At 47.0% G+C, this 21,697-nt stretch overlaps 1 protein-coding gene across 5 annotated transcripts in view; it reads right to left on the bottom strand.

Annotated features, from left to right (window-relative positions):
- The window catches only part of CAMK1D (calcium/calmodulin dependent protein kinase ID), a 456,826-nt gene that overhangs the window by 380,291 nt on the left and 54,838 nt on the right, over positions 1–21,697 (bottom strand). The window contains exon 1 of one of the 5 annotated variants that reach the window (XM_054258456.2): positions 1–21,697. This exon is cut by the window's right edge and continues 54,202 nt beyond it. The exons of the other annotated variants lie outside the window; for them this stretch is intronic. Coding sequence (XP_054114431.1) covers positions 1–23 — 23 coding nt within the window. The 5' untranslated portion in view covers positions 24–21,697. 5 annotated transcript variants of the gene reach the window in all.

Genomic DNA, 21,697 nt, shown 5'->3' with positions numbered 1-21,697 from the left:
CTGCTCCCAGGCCCGGAACACATCTGGGCACAGCTTGTGGTTCTTTTCCATGATCCGTGTGAGCTGGCTGAGGGACAGTGAAATCCTTGCAGGGCACTGGCATTTACACTAATCCCACAGACCTTGTACAGAACTCTCCCAAAGGGTCACCCTGTGCTGTGCAGCAGCTCCTGTTGCTGACACAGTACCATCTTGGGAGCAAGTGGGTGGAATCCAGGCTTCAAGGGTGCCCTGCACAGGCCAGCCCAATGACATCAGAGCACCAGTGACAAGGACAAGGTAAGGGTGGACAATGGAGAATCTTCAGGAGGCAAGCAAGGCAAGTGCTGGCACCCTGACACCATTCATTCATTATTCAACTCATCCATTCACTCATTCATTCATTCAACGCATTCATTTGTTCACTCGCCCATTCACACATTAACTCATCCATTCATTCAACTCATTCATTTGTTCACTTCCCCATGTATTCGACATTAACACATCCATTCATTCATTCAACTCATTTATTCATGTGTTCACTCACTATTCATTCACACATTAATTCATCCATTCATCATTCATTCATTCTACTCATTCATTGTTCACTCACCCATTCATTCAAATATTAACTGATCCATTCACTCATTCATTTATTCATCCATCCATTTATTCATATACTCATTCATTTATTCATTCCCACTTTCATGGGAAAGCAAAAGGCTTCAAACCAGGCCCCAGGTGGATCTGTCAGAAACACACACACACACATAGACAACAGACAAATGAACCTTGGACTAAGTTTTCTGCAAACAAAGATAGGGGTGTTGGAAGAAAACTTCAGAGTCAGAACCTCATGGGATTGAGGAAAACGTCTTTGGGGCTGTCTCCCCACCATCACTGGCAAGTTCCAATCCACCTCTGTGGGTCATATGGTTCCTACCCTCCCTATCACCATCTCCAAAGGCAAATTAGAGCTCCCAGGCTCTCAGAAATGCAGCACAGTGTCTCCAGACAGCCCATGGACTCTGGAAATCACTGCTCCTCTGATGTATCCAAAACCCCTCTTCCAAATGCAGAATACCTGAGCCAAAGACTGGCCACAGTGACCTCTGCTCAAGGAGACACAGTCAGGCCTTCTTGGTTGCCTCTCCCTGGGGTGCCAGGTCTCTCCAGACCCCACTGCATGGCCAAAAGGGAAGTCATGGCTGGAGGATGGAGACACCAGCAGAAAAGTCAGGAACCATCAGAGGTTGTGAAGAATGTCCTCAAATCCTCTGCAGATGTGAGGAGGTTGTAAATCTCAAAATGTAATATAGAATAGCTGGATAATATCCATCACTTCTAGCTTTCCCAGTAATCCCTTCAAGGAAGTAGAAAAGAAGGGGAAAAGTCAGACTGGGTCATGCAGGTGCGATCAGAGGCTTTCTTAAAGCAGGGAACAGACGTCCCCAGCTCTGGCCCTGGAGTAAGAGAACCCACTCCTCCCACCCTGGGGTCCTCAGGTGCTCCACCACAGGCAGGCACTCTGCAGGATCTCCCTGGATTACCCCAAGGATCAGTGTATCTTTTAAACAAGTTATTCCTCGGAAAAGTAAGGGGATGGCTTCTACCTCTTGGGAGTGCACATGATCAACTGATTCTCGTGGAGGTCTCACAATTGGCCTCCCTCTCCCACCCCATCCAGTCTCTCTCCTCAGACACTGAGTGATCACGGCCTCCAGTTCACCCAGACCCACCTGTGCACCCAGCTCCTTTCTAAGCCATGAGCTGATCTCCGTTTCCACCTGTGCCCTCAATAACCAGGGATTACAGCGCAGCTGCTAAAAACAGCCCCAGGCTTCCACCGGGCAGTGGTGGAGGTGAGATGTGTGTCTGATGAACTTCCCCACAAAACTGTCTCACATTTTGGTTTATTGTTTTAATTTTTCTTCCTTTCTCTACTATAAGAATAAGGCAGTAAGAACACAGTGGAGAAAGCATCATTTTTTTAAAATAAGAAAATGAGGCTAATCTAATTTATTGTAAAAAATTAAATTAATAGCTCTTAAAAATAATCATCATATGTATCGACTGGGTGCAATGGTTCATGCCTGTAATCACAGCACTTTGGGAGGCCAAGGCAGGCAGATCACCTCAGGTGAGGAGTTCGAAAACAACCTGGCCAGCATGGTGAAACCCTGTCTCTACTAAGAATACAAAAATTAGCTGGGCATAGTGGTGTTCGCCTGTAATCTCAGCTACTCAGGAGGCTGAGGCAGGAGAATCGCTTGAACCCAGGAGGTGGAGGTTGTAGTGAGCCAAGATTGCGCCACTGCACTCCAGCCGGAGCAACAGAATGAGACTCTGTCTCAAAAACTCATCATTGTCCTCATCATCATCACTTGTATGCACCAAAGCCCCAAGCCTGAAAAGCCCCAGAGAGCCGCAACAGAGAGAGATCCAACACTCAGCGCACGGATCCTAGCTGCAGCTCTGCCCTACGAAAGCATGTGCTCTTCACAGCCTGGCGGCTCCCGGGTCCCAGTTTCTTTGTTTGCAAAATCAGCAATGTACTGCCTCATTCTCAGACTCTGACGTGTGACTCACAGACAGGACAAGGAAAAAGTCGTGTAATTAATTCAGATGACTTGGGATAAAGACTAATCTGATTTAGTGAAAGCTCTAGATGTTCTGAAGCACACTGATCCCCTTCAAGTTCATCAGATAAAAAAAAAACTCACAGCTACCAGATGCCAAAGCACCCACAGACCTGCTCCATGCAAGCCCACCTATGAGCAGGGCTGCTCCGTGCCCGGCGGTGCTGTGCTCTCTGGGAGAGCAGATAGCATCGTTCATTTGGGAATTACTGATCACAGTGCTTTGCTGAGCAATCCGTCTTTTCACAGAGCATGCAAAGGTCAACAAGGGCTTGGTCCCATCCAAATGCTCACAAATCCCAAAAGAGCAGGATCGGAACAGGGTTTTTCTATGATTATGCCAGTTACTGACTTCCACCCAAGACAGACGAGCAAGGCAGTGGCGGGATGTGAGTGTTTTCATCACTAGGAATGGCAAAGAACATAAAGCAGAGGAAGGCAGAAGGCTGGAAAACAGTGAGAGAAGCAAGCAAGTGGGAGAGAATGTGGGAGACGAAGCGAAAGGAGAGAGTGACTCCGCAGGGTGGGGAGGGGCCGTACAGGAGAGGGGCAGTGTTGTCCGAAGAAGCGAATTCACCCAGCCCATGTGTGCAAAGGACGCTAACCAAGTACATTAATGCAAACACTCACGCATGCTCAGTGGAGGGCTCCCCCCGAAGTGAAACCTCAGGTGGAGTGCAGCTGCACACAGCAACTTCCCCTACTCGACTTCCACACGCACCCAGCGGTCTCAGCCACACCCACCTCGAACCTGAACTCAGTGCCAACGTTTATCAGCCCACATGCTAAGGGCTGGGCGCTGTGAGGTGGATGACTGAGGATGTCGTGCGGGTCACAGGATGTTATAAGAGAAAATGGAGGCTGGGCATGGTGGCTCACGCCTGTAATCCCAGCACTTTGGGAGGCTGAGGTGGGTGTATCACCTGAGGTCAGGAGTTTGAGAGCAGCCTGACCAACATGGTGAAACCCCATCTTTGCTAAAAATACAAAAAAAAAATAGCCAGGCATGGTGGTGGGTGCCTGTAATCGCAGCTACTCAGACAGCTGAGGCAGAATTGCTTGAACCTGGTAGGCAGAGGTTGCAGTGAGCCGAGATCACACCACGGCACTCCAGCCTGGGCAACAGAGTGAGACTCTGTCTCAAAAAAACAGAGAGAGAGAGAATGGGGAAGAGGGCATGGGACATTAAGCAGTCAGGGGAGACTGCCTGGAGGTGGCATTCACAGTACAGGCTGGAGAATGAGAGAGAAGGATGGGGGAGGGGGAGTCAGCAAAGAGGAAAGAGCATGTGTGAGGCCCTGAGATGGGCGAGGGCTTGGGTGCTGGGGAATTCAAAGCAAGCCAGAGTGGTGGGGGAGGGGTGCCGTGAGGTGAGGGAGACACCGTGTGGGGCACGGCAGTGGGCAGGCAGAGGCCGCACCACACCCCTCTTCCTGGCCAAAGTGAGTGTCATCCTGCATTCAGGCTGCTACAGCAGAGTGCCATAGAGCAGGTGGCTCATAACCCACACGTTTACTTCCCACAGCTAGAAGCTGCAAGTCCAAGATAAGGTGCCAGCAGGGTTGGGTTCCAGGGAGTGCCCTCTTCCAGGTGCGGACAGCCACCTTCTTGCTGGGTCCTAACACAGTGGCGTGGCCGCTCTCTGGGGTCTCTTTGACAAGGTCACTAATCCCACTCAGGAGGGCTCCCACTTCATGACCTCATCACCTCCCAGAGGCCCCACTTCCTAACATCATGAGAGTGAGAATTTCAACACACAAGCCTTCCGCTCCTAACAGTGAGGAAGCTGGGCTGGGTTCCAAGGGCAGTGGGCACAGACACGGGCAGTGCCCAGATCCCGCTGCCCCCTTCCCGGGGTTGCACTGGCTCACTGGGGAGGCGAAGGTGAGGAGGAACAGGATGAAAGGTGGAACCCCACGGGGAAGCTATTGGATCCACCCACAACAGAGAAAGCAGTATCTCGGCCCAGGTATTAGAGAGAGAAACGAGCTCTTTGGGGAATGCCGCGGGATAGCATATCAAAAGTGGGGAAAGAAAAGAAATTTTGGTGAGAAAGAATCGAGAATCTTTAACAAGTATCTATATACAGAGGCCTAAAAGCTCCCCGTCTAATTCACAAAGAGCCCAGGCGAGAGGGCTCAGAAAAGCCAGCAGGGATTCTGGGCAGGTCAAACACAACCCAGTACTTTCCTGTAAGAAAGAGTAAGTTCAGGCCCGGTGCAGTGGCTCACACCTGTAATCCCAGCACTTAGGGAGGCTGAGGCAGACAGATCACGAGGTCAGGAGTTCAAGGCCAGCCTGGACAATGTGGTGAAACCTCGTCTCTACTAAAAGTACAAAAATTAGCTGGGCGTGGTGGCATGTACCTATAATCCCAGCTACTCGGGGGACTTAGGCAGAAGAATCGCTTAAACCCGGGAGGCGGAAGTTACAGTGAGCCGAAGATCACGCCACTGCACTCCAAGCCTGGGCAACAGAGCGAGACTCCATCTCAAAAAAAATAAGAAGTTCCATGAACCCAGGAACCTCCAGCCCCATGACATTCCTCCAGGAATAAATGCTTGAAACCAAATGAAGGGGAACCAAATTCCAAGCTCCAAGATGGCCAGTGGAAGGCCAGTGGAAGGTCAGGCCAGGGAACTGGTTATTCTCTGCCCTCCCAGAACTGCCCTCCACCTTCTCCCTGTCCTGGGAGGCCAAGCCTGGCAGATGGCGCTACCCAGGCCACTTGTCCTCCAGCTTCAGGGCTGGCTGATGGGAGACACCGTCAGGAAAGCAGGGCAAGAGGAGAGAGTTCCCCATCATCTCCATGCTGTGGGACTCTGCCATCCACACACCCCATTCCCATGGGCAGCCACCTGCCATGGCTCCATGACTCTACACAGTCCTCCCCTGACCCCTTTTGCCTAAGAGCAAACTCGTCTTTGAGTTCCTAACCCTACCCACCCTCTAGAATCAGTCCCTCCATCACAATCCCTTCATCTTCACCATCTGGAATGCGTGCCCTCCTTTCCTGCCCAAGCTATGCCCAAGTTGTCCTGAAAAACATCTACAGCATCCCAGCACTTTGGCAGCCAGAGGCAAGAGGATCACTTGAGCCCAGGAGTTCGAGACCAGCCTGGCCAACATAGGGAGCCCTCATTTCTTTAAAAAAGAAAATTAAGGCTGGGCACAGTGGCTCACGCCTGTAATCCTAGCAGTTTGGGAGGCTGAGGTGGATGGATCACTTGGGGTCAAGAAATCGAGACCAGCCTGGCCAACATGGTGAAACCTGTCTCTACTAAAAAATACAAAAATTGGCCAGATGTGATGGCTCACACCTGTAAACCCAGCACTTTAGGAGGCTGAGGTGGATGGATCACCTACGGTCGGGAATTCAAGATCAGCCTGACCGACATGGAGAAACCTCATCTCTACTAAAAATACAGAAAAAAAGTAGCCAGGCATGGTGGTGCACGCCTGTAATCCCAGCTACTCAGAAGGCTGAGGCAGGAGAATCGCTTGAACCTGGCAAGCAGAGGTTGCAGTGAGCTGAAATCGCGCCATTGCACTCCAGCCTGGGCAACAAGAACAAAACTCCATCTCAAAAAAAAAAAAAAAATACAAAAATTAGCTAGGTGTCGTGGCAGGCACTTGGGGTCCCAGCTCCTTGGGAAGCTGAGGTGGGAGGAACACTTGAGCCCAGGAGTTCAAGGCTGCAGTGAGCCCTGCCTCCACTGCCCCACTCCAGCCTGGGCTGGGCGACAGAGTAAGACTCTGTCTCAATAAGAAAAAAATCCCATCACCGCAAACATACAACAGCCTAAACAGCAAGTCTTGAGCTGGGGGATGAGCTTCTCATTGCTAAGGCTGACTCCATGTCAAGCCTAACTACAGAATGGCCCAAAGACAGCTCATGAAAGAAGGATTGTTGCAAAGCTCAAAATAACAGCTTATCATGAACGGTACCCCAAAAAGGAAACTGTAAAATAATACCAAGATCAGCTGAAGTTAGCTCATGTTGGAGGTGACGTATACCTGGCATGGGCTGTCCTCCTGTGAGCCTGAATTAACAGCGGGATGAGAATTTTCTAGTCTGTATTGTCAGTTCTTCCACCAATGCGTGCAAAAATGTTTGTCGGGCAGGATTTAAAGTCTGCCTGTCATCATATATAAATTGGGACAACGGATAAATGATATTCTCTTATTTGGGAGGAATCCCACTTCTGTTTTGCCCATATATTCACTTGTTCAACAAATACGTATCAAACATTGATTATGTGGCAGGCACTCAAATACCCTCAGAGAGCTGTGCCCAAGACACCATCCTTGTCCTACAGAAGAGAGTCTACATGAGGAGTGGGAGAAAGAAGCAATTTGGATCCCAGGCAATAAGGGGTGCGCTGGGCTAAGGAGAGGTTGTGGAGGGTGTAGGGAAAGGGGTACCTTGGCTGAGTGCAGTGGCTCATCCCATAATTCCAGTGCTATGGGAGGCTGTGGCAGGCGGATCACCAAAGGTCAGGAGTTCAAGACCAGCCAACATAATAAAACCCTGTCTCTACTGAAAATACACGTATCAGCTGGGTGTGGCGGTGCACATCTATAGTCCCAGCTGCTCGGGAGGCTGAGGCAGGAGAATCACTTGAACCTGGGAGGCGGAGGGTGCAGGAAGCAGAGATAGCATCACTGCACTCCAGCCTGGGGGACAGAGTGAGACTCTCTCAAACAAAAAAAGAAGGGAGGGAAGGGGAGGGGAAAGGGAAGAGGAAGAGGAGGGGAGGGGGAGGGGAGGGGAGTGCCCCTGGGACTAGGGGCAGTGGTGGTGACATGGCAGGGAGAAGTTTCCATGGCCAGTTAGGACGTACAGGCTGCACAATGCAGATGAAGAGCTAAAAGAGGGTGAGACGGGTGGCCTTGAAGGATGTCACATGATGGGGAGGTGGGGGGATCAAACAAGACAGCTCAAGACCCTGCACAGGAAGGCACAGGACCCCCATGAAGAGTGGAAGGAAGACTCAAGCACAAGGCTTTTCTCATTTCAGATACACACCATTCAGGTCTTTTTCTAGATTTTGGCACCACAGAAACCAAACCCTAAAATAACCAACTTAGTCAGGCTAACCCATTCCTGGCTGTCTGAACAACCCTGGGGGGAAACGCTTCTTGTATCCAAATCTGAGACATTCAAGGATATCGTTTCAAGCTGGTCTCAAGCTGATTGAAAAAAGGAAGACCGAATTTCTGCCACTGCCACTTTCAGACCAACAGAGATTCCCTGTACCTGGGAGTTCAGGATATTCACAGGCAACTAACACAGGGGCTATAGGTGATAGAATTTATTTGTCATGAGGCAGAATTGAAGTGAAGGGGTCTTTCTTTCTTTCTGAGATGGAGCCTCACCCTTTTGCCCAAACTGGAGTGCAGTGGCGCAATCTCAGCTCACTGCAACTTCCACCTCCCTGGTTCAAGCAATTCTCCTGCCTCAGCCTCCCGAGTAGTTGGGACTACAGGTGCAAGCCACCACACCCTGCTAATTTTTGTATTTTTAGTAGAGATGGGGTTTCACCATGTTAGCCAGGATGGTCTTGATCTCCTGACCTCATGATCTGCCCGCCTCGGCCTCCCAAAGTACTGGGTCTTTTTTTTTCTTTAGAGACAGCCTCATTCTGTCCCCTGGGCTGGAGTGTAGTGGTGAGATTCATAGCTCACTGCAGCCTCAACCTCCTGGATTCAAGTGATCCTTCCTAAGCAACTGGGACCACAGCACAAGCCACCATGCCCAGTAAGTGTTTTCTTCATTTGTGGTACAGACATGGTCTCACTATGTTGTGGGCTGGTCTCGAACTCCTGGCCTTAAGTGATCCTCCCACCTCGACCTCCCAAAGTGCTGGAATTACAGGCATGAGCCACCACTCCTGGCCAAAGGGGCCTTTCCTTATTGATATAGTTAGGTGGTCACCCTTAAAATATTAGATGAGATCCATGGACAGTACAAAAGGAAATCCCCCAAGTCCCCCTAGAAAACAGAAGCAGCATAAATATCCCTTCTTCCCTACCTTCTCTGCATCATAAAAACATCGTGTGCTTTCTAGATAAAAGCACAAGTTTCATGTATACAAGCGAACTCTCCCGCCCAAAAGAAACAAGTCATATTGTGTAAATTATTACAAACAAAAACCATTCCACTGGCTGGGCTCAATGGCTCATGCCTATAATCCCAGCACTTTGGGAGGCCGAGGCAAGCAAGATAAGGTCAGAAGTTTGAGACCAGCCTGGCCAACATGGCGAATCCCCACTTCTACTAAAAATACAGAAATTAGCCAGGCATGGTGGCAGGCGCCTATAATCTCAGCTACTTAGGATGCTGAGGCAAGAGAATTGCTTGAACCAGGGAGGCAGAGGTTGCAGTGAGTCAAGATCGAGACACTGCACTCCAGACTGGGTGACAGTATGAGACTCTGTCTTTAAAAAAAAAAAAAAAATTACATTAACCCTATATTTCCCAAAGAGAGCTCAGACTGCCAAATATTTCCACAAGCCCAAATCCTGCTTTTCATTTCTCAGCAAGGTCTTTTTTGGAAGGGGAGACCTCTAGGCCTCGTGCATTTTGGCCGTGTGTTCAGCAAGCTCGCTGCAGCTTGGACTGCAGCAGCCATTCACATCCAGGGATCGCATCCCTTGTAAGACCTGTTCTCACATGGCAATGCCCCGGGCACGGGACGCCTGCAATCAGAGCCAGTGAGCTCATTTCTAATCACTGTGTAATTATCCCATTACCAACACATGCTGAAGATCCAGAATAACCAGAGAGAGGCAGGACTCCCCTCTTTGTTCCTCCTGTTACACACAACTAAAGTCCTGACCATAGTCATTGTCACCAGACTTGTCACCAGCAGTTGAATCAAGGAGTATTTCATACCATGTTAACTACCCAATAGCAAAGAGAAATCATTCACGAATGCCTGCCCCCAAAGGAATAGAATGAAAACCACAGGGGCCCAATCAGGAATTATCAAAAAGAGTCCTGGGGCTGGGCGTGGTGGCTCACGGCTGTATTCCCGGCACTTTGGGAGGCCAAGGCAGGCTGATCACAAGGTCAAGAGATCAAGACCATCCTGGCCAACATGGTGAAAACCCTTCTCTACTAAAATCCAAAAAGTTAGCTGGGCATGGTGTCACACGCCTGTAGTCCCAGCTACTCAGGAGGCTGAGGCAGGGGAATCACTTTGAATCCAGGAGGTAGAAATTGCAGTGAGTCAAGATCACACAACTGCACTCCATCCCAGAGACAGAGCAAGACTCTGTCTCAAAAAGAGTCGTGGGTAACCAGCCTGGTCAACATTGCAAAACCCTGTCTCTACTAAAAATATAAAAATTAGCTGGGTATGTAGTCCCCGCTACTTGGGAGGCTGAGGCAGGAGAATCTCTTGAACCCAGGAGGTGGAGGTTGTAGTGAGCCCAGATTGCGCCACTGCACTCCAGCCTGGGCAACAGAGTGAGACCTTGTCTCACTCAGAAAGAAAAAAAGAATCTGGCTAAATGGCCCAGCACGTCCAAGGGCAGACAGTGGAATACGCAGGAGCCACGTGGAACCAGTGGCTGCAGTTTGTTGGTACTGGTTAGACTCGGCTTCACTGCAGCTACGGAACACCTGGGTTTAAAGTTCCAGGACACCATCGTGGAAAGCACGCTGGGCTTGTCCTGCTCACATCCACTGCGACTCCCGGTACTAGCCATAGAAACTAGATGCTTTATGCATTGGAATTTTCTTTGCACAGTAAAGCTCTCAGAGCAAAGCACAGGCTGATCTGAGTTTGAGAGAATGTTATTCCTACCCTGGGAAGTGAACATGGGCAGGAGACCAGGCTCAGCCACCTGAAGGTTAGACCCACCAACGCTGTGGTTTCTTGGCAGATTCTGGTCTTGGCTTCACCTGAACAGCACACCATTCGGCCTGTCCCATCTCCTGAAGGCTGGAGATGATAGGACACAGCCTGCAGAGCTCCGAGTGGGGCTGTTCAAACCAGCCAGAAGGACTTCTCTGGCATGAGGGAAAGCAATACACCTGTCTCTCCCAGATAAAAACGGCGGCCAAGCGTGGTGGCTCAAGCCTGTAATCCCAATACTTTGGGAGGCGGAGACAGGCAGATCACAAGGTCAGGAGTTCAAGACCAGCCTGATCAATATGGTGAAACCCCAACTCAACTAAAAATACCAAAAAAAATTAGCCAGGTATGGTGGCAGATGCCTGTAATCCCAGCTCCTCAGGAGGCTGAGGCAGGAGAACTGCTTGAACCTGGAAGGCAGAGGTTGCGGTGAGCCCAGATTGAGCCACTGCCCTCCAGTCTGGCAAGAAAAGCAAGGCTCTCTCAAAAAAAAAAAAAAAAGGAAGAGCCGAGCTCACAAAACAGACACAGGAGCCCACCTGCAGAGCAGCCAAGCTCCCCCTCTGCTGAGCTGAGCGCTGGGCCCCTCAGGGAAAGGTGACAGCCCTCTGAAAATGCAAGGAAACACACCTAACACTTCATTTGATAGGATAAAAGTGGACTCGTTCTCAGGCAGGTTAGTAACTTGGTATTGGTCTTCACGGCATTGATGTAACTAACACATTCTGTTTTCTCCTGGGACCTCTGTCTTTCTAGATTATCCAACAGCTCTTAGCAAGACAGAGCCTGTTAGAAATATGCAGAATCCCCAAGTTGTTTTCGGCCATGCTCCATTTCTCTAGACAAGTAAAAAAAAAAAAAACTATATTTGACTAAGGTGTATGTCAAAAAGTCCCAAACAAATAAACAAGGGTTAATTAAATTAGTAAACCTCAGTTACCTCAAGATCTTACTACTCTATAAAATCCACTGCTGGCTGAGAGCGGTGTCTCACGCCCGTAATCCCAGCACTTTGGGAGGCCAAGGCAGGCAGATTACAAGGTCAGGAGTTCGAGACCAGCCTGGCCAACATGATGAAACCCCATCTCTACTAAAAATACAAAAAATTACAATACTACATGGTGGTATGCGCCTGTAGTCCCAGTTACTCAGGAGGCTGAGGCAGAAGAAGCTCTTCAACCGGGAGGCAGAGGTTGCGGTGAGCCGAGATCGCACTATTGCACTCTAGCCTGGGTGACAGAGAGACTCCATTTCAAAAAACAAACAAACAAAAAAATCCATTGCCAATAATGCCTTTCTGGAGTTGTGAAAACAAAATAATTCACAAAGTAATAAGAACTATTAAAATAAAATCATTAAAGTTCATTCATTTGAAGTGGACCATGGACGGTAACATGAAAAGGACGGCTACCTCTATCACTAAAATGCCGCTTTTTTTTAAGGACATACATGTGATTTTTCACTAAGGCTGAAAAAACTACTCTATCTAATTCTTCGTTGCTCACTAAAAATTCTTAAAAACTCAATTTAGTGTATTAAATCACTACGACAGCATGATCCACCCAGAGTCATGTTTCTGGTGGAAGAGCTACTGTGGTAACTATTTATTTACAAAAGAAAACCTGATAAATGAATAAATAAAATAACATGAAAAAAAAAAAAAAAACCTGACCAGAAACCCCGATATACAGAATGAAATTCCTAACAAGCTGAAAAACCAGTTTTTCTAATCTCAGTATTCTCTGCAACCTAGAAGTTAATAGGAACTCTATTTTTGCGTGTGCGTGTGTGTGTGTGTGTGTGTGTGTGTGTCTGCGCACGTGCGCGTTTCTTCTTTTAATCTAAGACTGAATCACTTTCTGGCTTCATTCAGAATCCACTGAGGCCCAGTGGGGAGGGAGCTGTGTGGTTTTATGCGCTAAGAAAACCATAGCTGTGACTCATGTCTAATATGCGCCCTGCATGCTGTCAAGAAGGTTGTGGAGAACTCAGCAAACAGGACTTGGCTCTGGTTACCTCATGGCTTTTCCCATTTTTCACAGTCGCTTGGAAAATGTTGCTACCCAGCACTGGAAAATGTGACTGCCTGATGTCCACAGGTGTCGGGATAACCCAGTTCTATTCTGGGAACTTTCATTTCAGTGGCTCCAGCCTCCCAACCTCACCTCCTTGGGGCTTGGTGTTCTCACTTTTGCCTTTTACTTATTTATTTTTCCCCCACAGGGGCAGAAGGTAGGGGCGAGCATTCATGAGATCATGGCTGTCGAGTTTTGAGGAAAATAAATGGTAAAGTCATTAAAGCTCGTAAAATCTCCTGTCCCCGGGGTTTTGAAAGGCAGGAGGGATTGCCATTTGTTTGAGATGATGAAGTCTGAAACGGGTGACCTCTCAGGCACCTCTCTGAATGTTAAATCCAAAAGACACAGATAGGGTCATTCAGTAGGGAAAGTCAGAAACAATGCTGACTCAGGCAGCCGCTCTAAAGTGTTCTGTGAGCAACGCCTTTGGCTGAAGCCTTCCATCTCCCGCCACTCTGTGGGATATCCCTCCACATGGGTGGGCATCCCCCGTCTCCCACCACATGCAGGTCTGCAACTCCTAGACATACCCATCCACTGGGACCTTTGCTCAACTGACCAATCAGGTGCTTTCTGGTAATGCCTTGATTCATTTTAATAATTCGTGCAGTGGAGCAATCTTGGTTCACTGCAACTTTTGCCTCCGGGGTTCAAGCGATTCTCCTGCCTCAGCCTCCTGAATAGCTGGGACTACACACACGAGCCACCATGCCCGGCTAACTTTTTTTTTTTTTTTTAAATAGAGATGGGGTTCCACCATGTTGGTCAGGCTGGTCTCGAACTACTGACCTCAAGTGATCCACCTACCTCAACCTCCCAAAATACTGGGATTACAGCTGTGAGCCACTGTGCCCGGCCTATTTTAATAATTTTTAAAAGGTTTGATTTTGGACTAGCAAATTAGAAAAAAAATGAATACTGATCACTGGCAAGGATGTAATAAGAAGGTCATGCTCACATATTGCTAGTAGGAGTGCAAGTTAATAAATATCTTTTTTTTAAATAAGAGCCAGGGTCTCACAATGTCACCCAGGCTCACAATGCCTCCCTGACTCACAATGTCACTGCAGCCCCAAACTCCTGGGTTCAAGCAATGCTCCCACCTCAGCCTCCCCAGCAGCTGGGACTACAGCCATGACATCCAGCTAATTTTTAAAAATTTTTTGTAGAAATGGGGGTGTGGCTAGGCTGCTTTTGAACTCCTAGCCTCAAGTGACCCTCCCCATCTCAGCCTCCCCACGTGCTGGGATTAATTACAGGCATGAGCCAGCTGCCCTGCCCATCTCCATCCCTAATCAGTCAACAGCTGGCTAAGCCTTCTTCTTTCACAAGGCACGGCCTCATTGCAGTCATATGTTGTGATGGCGGGTTCTCTACCTTATCTGACCTACTGGACTGAGGCCTACCAAGTAATTCATTCTCCTCCCACACCCTGGAGATGCAATTTCATTCTTGCTCACTGCATCATCTGACAGGGTGAGGCCTTCTTTTTTTTTTTGAGACAGAGTTTTGCTCTGTCACCAGGCTGGAATGCAGCATCTCGATCTCTCCCGGGTTCAAGGCATTCCCCTGCCTCAGCCTCCTGAGTAGCTGGGACTACAGGTGCGCACCACCATGCCAGGCTAATTTTTTGTAGTTTAGTAGAGACAGGGTTTCACCATGGCCAGGATGGTCTCAATCTGCTGACCTTGTGATCTACCCACTTCAGCCTCCCAAAGTGCTGGAATTACAGGCGTGAGTCACCGTGCCTGGCCAAGGCCTTCTTTTAAAGAGCATAGAGGCCAGGCACAGTGGCTCACACCTGTAATCGTACCATGTTGGGAAACTGAGGCAGGCGGATCGCTTGAGGTCAGGAGTTCAAGACCACCCAGGCCAACATGGTGAAACCCTGTCTCTACTAAAAATACAAAAATTAGCCAGGTATGGTGACACATGAATATAATCGCAGCTACTCGGGAGGGTAAAGCAGGAGAGTTGCTTGAACCTGGGAGGCAGAGGTTGCAGTGAGCTGAGATCACAGTACTGCACTCCAGCCTGGGTGACAGAGTAATGCTCCATCTCAAAAAACGTCAAAAAATCATCATCATAATAAAATTAAGAGCGTAGAGACACCCACTACCCACTGGGCTTCCACATTAGAGTGTGACCACTCCATCGCAGGACCTCCATGTACCTTGCTCACACACTCCCCAGGTGGCCAGCCTCGGGCCTGCCCCTGCCCTCATTTCTGAAGGAGCCAGGAGGCAGAGGAAACACCAGGAGGCTTGGAACTCACTGTGGCTGAACCCCAGTTCCCAGCCCAACAGCCCAGGGCCAGGCCATCTCCGCACCCTAGCTGAAGCCCCAGAGGCTGCCCTCTGCAGAGCCCTGGGCAACTCCCTGGGCTGGATGCCACCCTAACCAACTCCAGGTCACCTCCTGCTCTGCAAGGGATCCCACCTTTGTTTTCTTTCTCTGACCCATTTTCTCTGGCACAGAAGCACCCCCAAAATTCCTTGCTCTCTTAAAAACATGACATTGACACTCTGTTCAAACCTCCCTGGAACATCCCCCAAAATCCACAGTGTAGTTCTCCTGTTCTCTCTCTCCATCTGTTTTTCTCTGTCTTACATACACACACAGAATGGAAGAAGACTCAGAGGGTCATAGGGTCCATCACTCTGCATTTAGGTAATAAAAATAATACAGCTAATAATTTTTGAAAACTTGCTATATGCCAGGCACTGAGCTAAATTCCTCCCATGGGTGTCCTATGAGAGACAAGTACTACCACTGCCCCTATTTTACAGATGAGGACACAGAGCCTTCGGGGGCATAAGGAACTTGTCCCAAGTCCCACCACTAAACTGGGACGCAGTCCCAAGCAGTGTGACCCCAGACCCCCAGTGACATTAACAACCACCTCCATGGGCCTCAGCAGTCTAGGGCATTGCTAGCACCGGAAGGTTTTTAGGGAGTCTACCAACAATCAGACACACCCAAAGGAAGGCTCACTTTTGGCAGAACATCCCCTGGAAAGCTGGGAGAAGGGGAAGCCATGCAGTAGCATCAGCTGAACTAACAAGGATAGAAGGAAAGGGCGGAACACTCCTGTGAATACAGCAGAATCCACGAGAAACCCAGAACTTCGCTCTCGCTGGAAACTGACATAAAGGATGGCAAGTGAGTTCTGTTTCTCTCCACTGCCCAGTACTGGTCAGAGCCTTCCCTCCGGGGCTCAGGAAGATCCCAGCCTGACAGCAATTTCACTCTGCAAATGAAGCCCTTACCCGTAAGCAGCTTCCCCACGGCACAACTGTGGGATTTTTCTGCATGGACTCTGGGCCTGGCCCCATCCAAGGGTTCATAAATGAAGGCCTCCAGCCGGAGCCGCAGCAGAGCAGAGACGGGAGCGGGGAGTCTTGAGTCATCCGACCCCCGTTCTGTGCTACACTCTTTTTCCAACTCTAAATTTTATGTGCAACCAGCAATCAAGACAGGAAAAAACAAGCAAAGTTTTACATACACCGACAAAATGCTGATTTGTCTATTCTATTAATAATACAAAATCTCAGCAAATGCAAATGGCATTACAGGCATAATTCCATAAAAAGTTAAATCCACACTAAACGGTTCCATCTGAATTGACATTTCCAGAAACTTCTCCATTAATATAGATAATGCTGTTTTTTAAAAAGGAATTATTCTGTATCTCCTAAAAAAATAATGTCAATGCTTAAAAAAGAATCCAGAAAGTGAATTCTGTATGTCACCTTTTATTATGAAATACCGCAGCTCTTAGCACAAGAATAACCACATCATGTATTTGTAAATACCTCTGCCCATAGTCAAATGCTGATCTTTTTTCGTCTTCTTTTTTCTTTTTTTCCAGGTCTCAGAGTAACACTAGCACTAAAGGAGTAATAATCAACCTTAGATTCAGAACATATGACAAACTGAGGCTGGAGGATCATTTGAGCTCAGGAGGTCGAGGCTCCAATGAGCTGTGATTGTGCCACTGCACTCCAGCCTGAGCAACACAGTGAGACCCTGTCTCAAAAAAAAAAAAAAAAAAAAGCCATCGCATTATCAACCAGGTCTGTCTTTTTTAAAAGACTGAGAAAAAAAACAATTTGAATCTACTTCGATAGGGATGTAATTTCTTAGCACTGACTTTTGAATGATGATGTAAAATGCAAACATTGAAGTGGGACCTTGAAAAATAGTCATGAACACATAACATGGAAGAAACAATTTTCAGAAAATACAAATAGAGGAGCCTGGGCACAGTGGCTCACTTCCGTAATCCCAGCACTTTGGGAGGCCGAGGCGGGTGGATCACCTGAGGTCAAGAGTTTGAGACAAGCCTGGCCAACATGACGAAACCCCAACTCTACTAAAAATACAAAAAAACAAAATAGCTGGGCTTGGTGGTAGGCACCTGTAATGCCAGCTACTTTGGAGGCTGAAGCAGGAGAATAGCTTGAACCCTGGAGGCGAAGGTTGCAGTGAGCCAAGACTGTCCTGTTGCACTCCAGCCTGGGTGATAAGAGTGACACTCTGTCTCAGAAAAGAAAAAGAAAATATAAATGCAGATATAAATATATATCACCAGCAAACCCTTCAAAATACTAAAGGAAACTGGTAGGGATGTCCTAAGTCACTTTGTTTTTAAAAAGAAAAATCTATTATTAATATATTAATAATAAATCTATTATTAATAATAGAAAAATCTATTGTTAATATATTAATAGACTGGAAGCCCTTTGGAAGAAGGCAACTGCAATCTTCGAGAAAAGGAAAGTTAACAAGCTAAGAAAGGTGGCCTGACTACAATAATCAGACACAGGAAAACAAGAGGAAAATCTATAAACACGCGAAGGTAACAGAATCAAACTGGGGAACATGACGGATCTATAAAAGAAAATCAAAGAGAGTTAACTAGACTTTTTTTCCAAAGAAATTCCAAACAAATGTTCAATGGAAGCTTTTGAAAACAGAAGAGAAATTCACTTTCCATAATTTATTTCCTTAATTTGAACTGAATTTGGCCAGCAAGCAACATCTGAAAAACCTCAAATAAAACTATGTGTACATAGGCAAAGCCAAATTGAGAATTAAGGCAATCAATCATTCAACTAATCAAGGGAAAAAGCTAGGACACCGTGACTAAGAAAACAGCGTGTCTCAAGGAAACCATCCAAATTTCAAATTAGTGGAAAATAGTTGCTACATTTTCTTCAAGGCTTTGCCTAAAATATTCCAGAACAATGATGAAAGCTCATCAGAACATTTTCAGAAAGGTGCCTACAAGTAGGCATTTGTGTTAAATTTATTCCAACAGCGAGGCTTGAGAAAACCGTAAAAAGTTTGAAAAATGCAAAATGTACAAAACATACATCTTCCACTGACTATGAGATATTCAGACACAACGGATAGCACATCAGATCAGAAACTCAAGCCAGGTTCCTCCCAGCCAACCAATCTCCCCAGCTATTTTTCCCTAAAACCACAGAGGAAAAAGATAATTTCAAAGATAAAACATGTCACAACTAATATAACTACTGTACACAAATGCTGTCTTCTTGAAATCTCAATTTACTACAAAACACCGGATTTTTGCAACACAGAAGGTTTTCTACAATTGTCATCAGAAAACATTATAAAACATCCAAGACTCAGCAAAACTAATAAACACATACCTCATATTTCAGCATTTCCATTCCTTCTACTTTCTCTTTAGAGGGAGGAAATTTCAAAATTAAAGAACTAAATGACACATTTATTGGATTATGGTTTTCAGATTTTTTGCATTTCAAAGAGCTGTTCAATTTTCCCGACTATCGGGGAACTGGATGAGACTTGCCAACTCTTAATCTGTCAAGTAATGTCAGTGCATCCAAACTACCATAACGTTACCACCATTTCATGAAAGAAAATATCTCATCATCAGAAAACACGAAAGATCCTCATTTAAGGGGAAAAAGGATAAGCCCTTCCATTTAATACACTTGGATTTCTAAAACCCCAGTACATTATTGTTCTCATTTTACTGCATGCCAGTGACAAATTCAGGGCAGGTAGGCCCAAGGTCTTCATCTCCAGACTTTTTTTCAAACTATGGCAAAATTTTGGTCTGAAATGTATGGCATGATAATGGAATGGAATATCTGAAATCAGAACTATCCCAAATCCAGAGATTCAGTATCCATAAATACCAGCAAATGATTAGCAACTTCTTCAAACCCACATTTCTGTGTTCTTCCATAATCAGCATCACCATCATCATCATCACCAATGTCATCACCATCACTATCATCATCACCATCATCACCATCATCATCGTCATCACCATCATCACTATCATTGTCAATATCACTATCATCATCACCATCATCTCATCAGCATCACCATCACCGTCAACATCATCTCATCACCATCATCATTACCATCATCTCATCAGCATCACCATCACTGTCAACATCATCTCATCACCATCATCATTACCATCATCTCATCAGCATCACCATCACCGTCAACATCATCTCATCACCATCATCATTACCATCATCTCATCAGCATCACCATCACCGTCAACATCATCTCATCACATCGTCATTACCATCATCTCATCACCATCACTATCATCATCACCATCATCATCGTCATCACCATCATCACTATCATTGTCAATATCACTATCATCATCACCATCATCTCATCAGCATCACCATCACTGTCAACATCATCTTATCACCATTGTCACCATCATCATCACCATCATCACTATCATTGTCAATATCACCATCATCATCACCATCATCTCATCACCATCACTGTCAACATCATCTCATCACCATCATCACCATCATCATCAACAACACCATCATCTCATCACCATCACTGTCAACATCATCATCGCCATCACCACCATTATCGTCAACATCATCATCACCATCGTCGTCATCACCATCATTGTCAACATCATCATCGTCATAACCATTATCACCATCATCATCACCACTGGCATCATCATCATCATCATCACCATCATCATCACAAAATACACAGCCCAGGGAAGAGAACATGACCTGACTTCTCTCTAACACACTGATAAACACATATCCCCTCCCAAATGTTACGCTGAATTGTAATCGCCCGTGCTGGAGGTGGGGCCTGGTGGGGCCTAGTGGGACGTGTTTGGGTCATGGGAGTGGATCCCTCATGGTCTGGTGCTGTCTTCCTGACAGTGAGTTCTCACAAGTGTGTGGCACCCCCCTTCCTGCCTCTCTCTCGCTTGCTCCTGCTTTCACCATGTAACATGCCTGCTCCCCCTTTCCCCTCCACCATGATTGTAAGTTTCTGAGGCCTCTCTAGAAGCCAAGCAGATGACAGACCAAGCTTCCTGTAGAGCCTGCAGAACCAGGAGCCAATTAAGACTCTTTTCTTCATCAATTACCCAGTCTCATGTATTTCTTTATAGCAATGCAAGAACAGCCTAATACACACAACATTCTGCTGGGACCCACACTGGGGCTCCCAGAACCTCCCTGTATGAATAAAACCCAGAGTGGGCAAGAAGAGAATCTCAGTCCCACCACAAGACAAGTAGCAAAGGGCAATAAGATGTGTTCACAAACCCTTTCAAGGGACAGAAAGAACCTGGGCAGGCCAAGCACCGATGCTCCAGTGATTCATCTGACAGAGGCAGAGGAAAGGTGGCTGGAAAACTCAGTACCAAATACTCGCAATTTACCACGGCCTCACCCCTGGCATCTGCTACAACTTATGATTTGTTTCCTTTTAATGGGCACCTGTTCCACTTTTCCTTTTTTTTTCTTTTTGAGATGGAGTTTTGCTCTTGTTGCCCAGGCTGGGGTGCAGTGACGTGATCTTGGTTCACTGCAACCTCTGCCTCCCAAGTTCAAGCAATTCTCCTGTCTCAGCCTCCCAAGTAGCTAGGATTATAGGCATGTGCCACTACACCTAGCTAATTTTTCTTTTTTTTTGTATTTCCAGTAGAGACAGGATTTCCCTATGTTGGCCTGGCTGATCTCGAACCCCTGAGATCAGGTGATCCACCTGCCTTGGCCTCCCAAAGTGATGAGATTATAAGTGTGAGCCACCACAACTAGCCCCACGTTTTTCTTTCTAGTCACTGTAAAGAGGAACAACCAGCACACTGGAGCAGGCTAAGGGAAGAGGAGACAGGGGCCAGCTTCCCCTCTGCTCATCCCATCTGCAGCCAACCACGCCACCAGCTCACACTACAGGTGGGATTGCAGGGGCACCAGGATGAGGACTGTGATGAAAGAAAAGCCCCATTTGCTGTAAAATGGTGGGGAAAGAACACATTTGTGTTACCAGAGCCCTGGTCTTCAATATTCTACTTTGCTTCTCTGGCCAGCTGCCATCTGAGAAAGCAGCCCATGCTGATTAGACTCAAACCTCAAGCAAGATTGGTGGAAAGACAGCAGATGTGTTCCATCCCTTGAAGTCATTATTTTGATTCTTGACTTTGTAACTACTATCAACAAAAGGGGCATAAGAAACCGGGCAGGGTTGGCCAGGCACAGTGTCTCATGCCTGAAATCCCAGCACTTTGGGAGGCCAAGGCAGGTAGATCACCTGAGGTCAGGAGTTCAAGACCAGCCTGCCCAACATGGCAAAACTCCATCTCTACTGAAAATTATACAGGCATTGTGGGAATTCACTCAGGGTGGCAGCAAAAATATTAAGGAAAAAAATATTAGAGGAAGTTATAGAATATTGTCACAAACCTTCTTGGAAGGCCAAGAAGTTTGCATAGTTTCAATAGAGGTTTTGACTGAAGGCAGCCTAAATCCCCTTTACCTTTAGTTAATAAGAAAAGCAAATACCTAGGGTATGTGGGAGAGTTTATCTGAATAACTTGTTTACTCATGGGGTCTTTAACCTTTGAACTGGATAGCCCTCTTGGGGAAAGGTCAACCAGGGAGATTACCCTCTAATGGTGTTCGCTTTGGGCATCACAACCTGTCCTTTAATCTTTAACCTCTAGTGGTGTTGACTCTAGCCTTTGTCAATTATACTTTACTAAATAAATGCTAGTCTCACTGGCTGGTGGGGGCTGGTGGTTGCAACTGTTTACAGCACCCTCCAGGTAATCTCTAAGTGG

The sequence above is a fragment of the Callithrix jacchus genome, chromosome 7 (genome assembly GCF_049354715.1).
Source record: "Callithrix jacchus isolate 240 chromosome 7, calJac240_pri, whole genome shotgun sequence".
In the NCBI taxonomy this organism is placed as follows: Eukaryota; Metazoa; Chordata; class Mammalia; order Primates; family Cebidae; genus Callithrix; species Callithrix jacchus.
The sequence above is the reverse complement of the archived record's forward strand: the minus strand, read 5'-3'. Positions and strand labels throughout refer to the sequence as shown.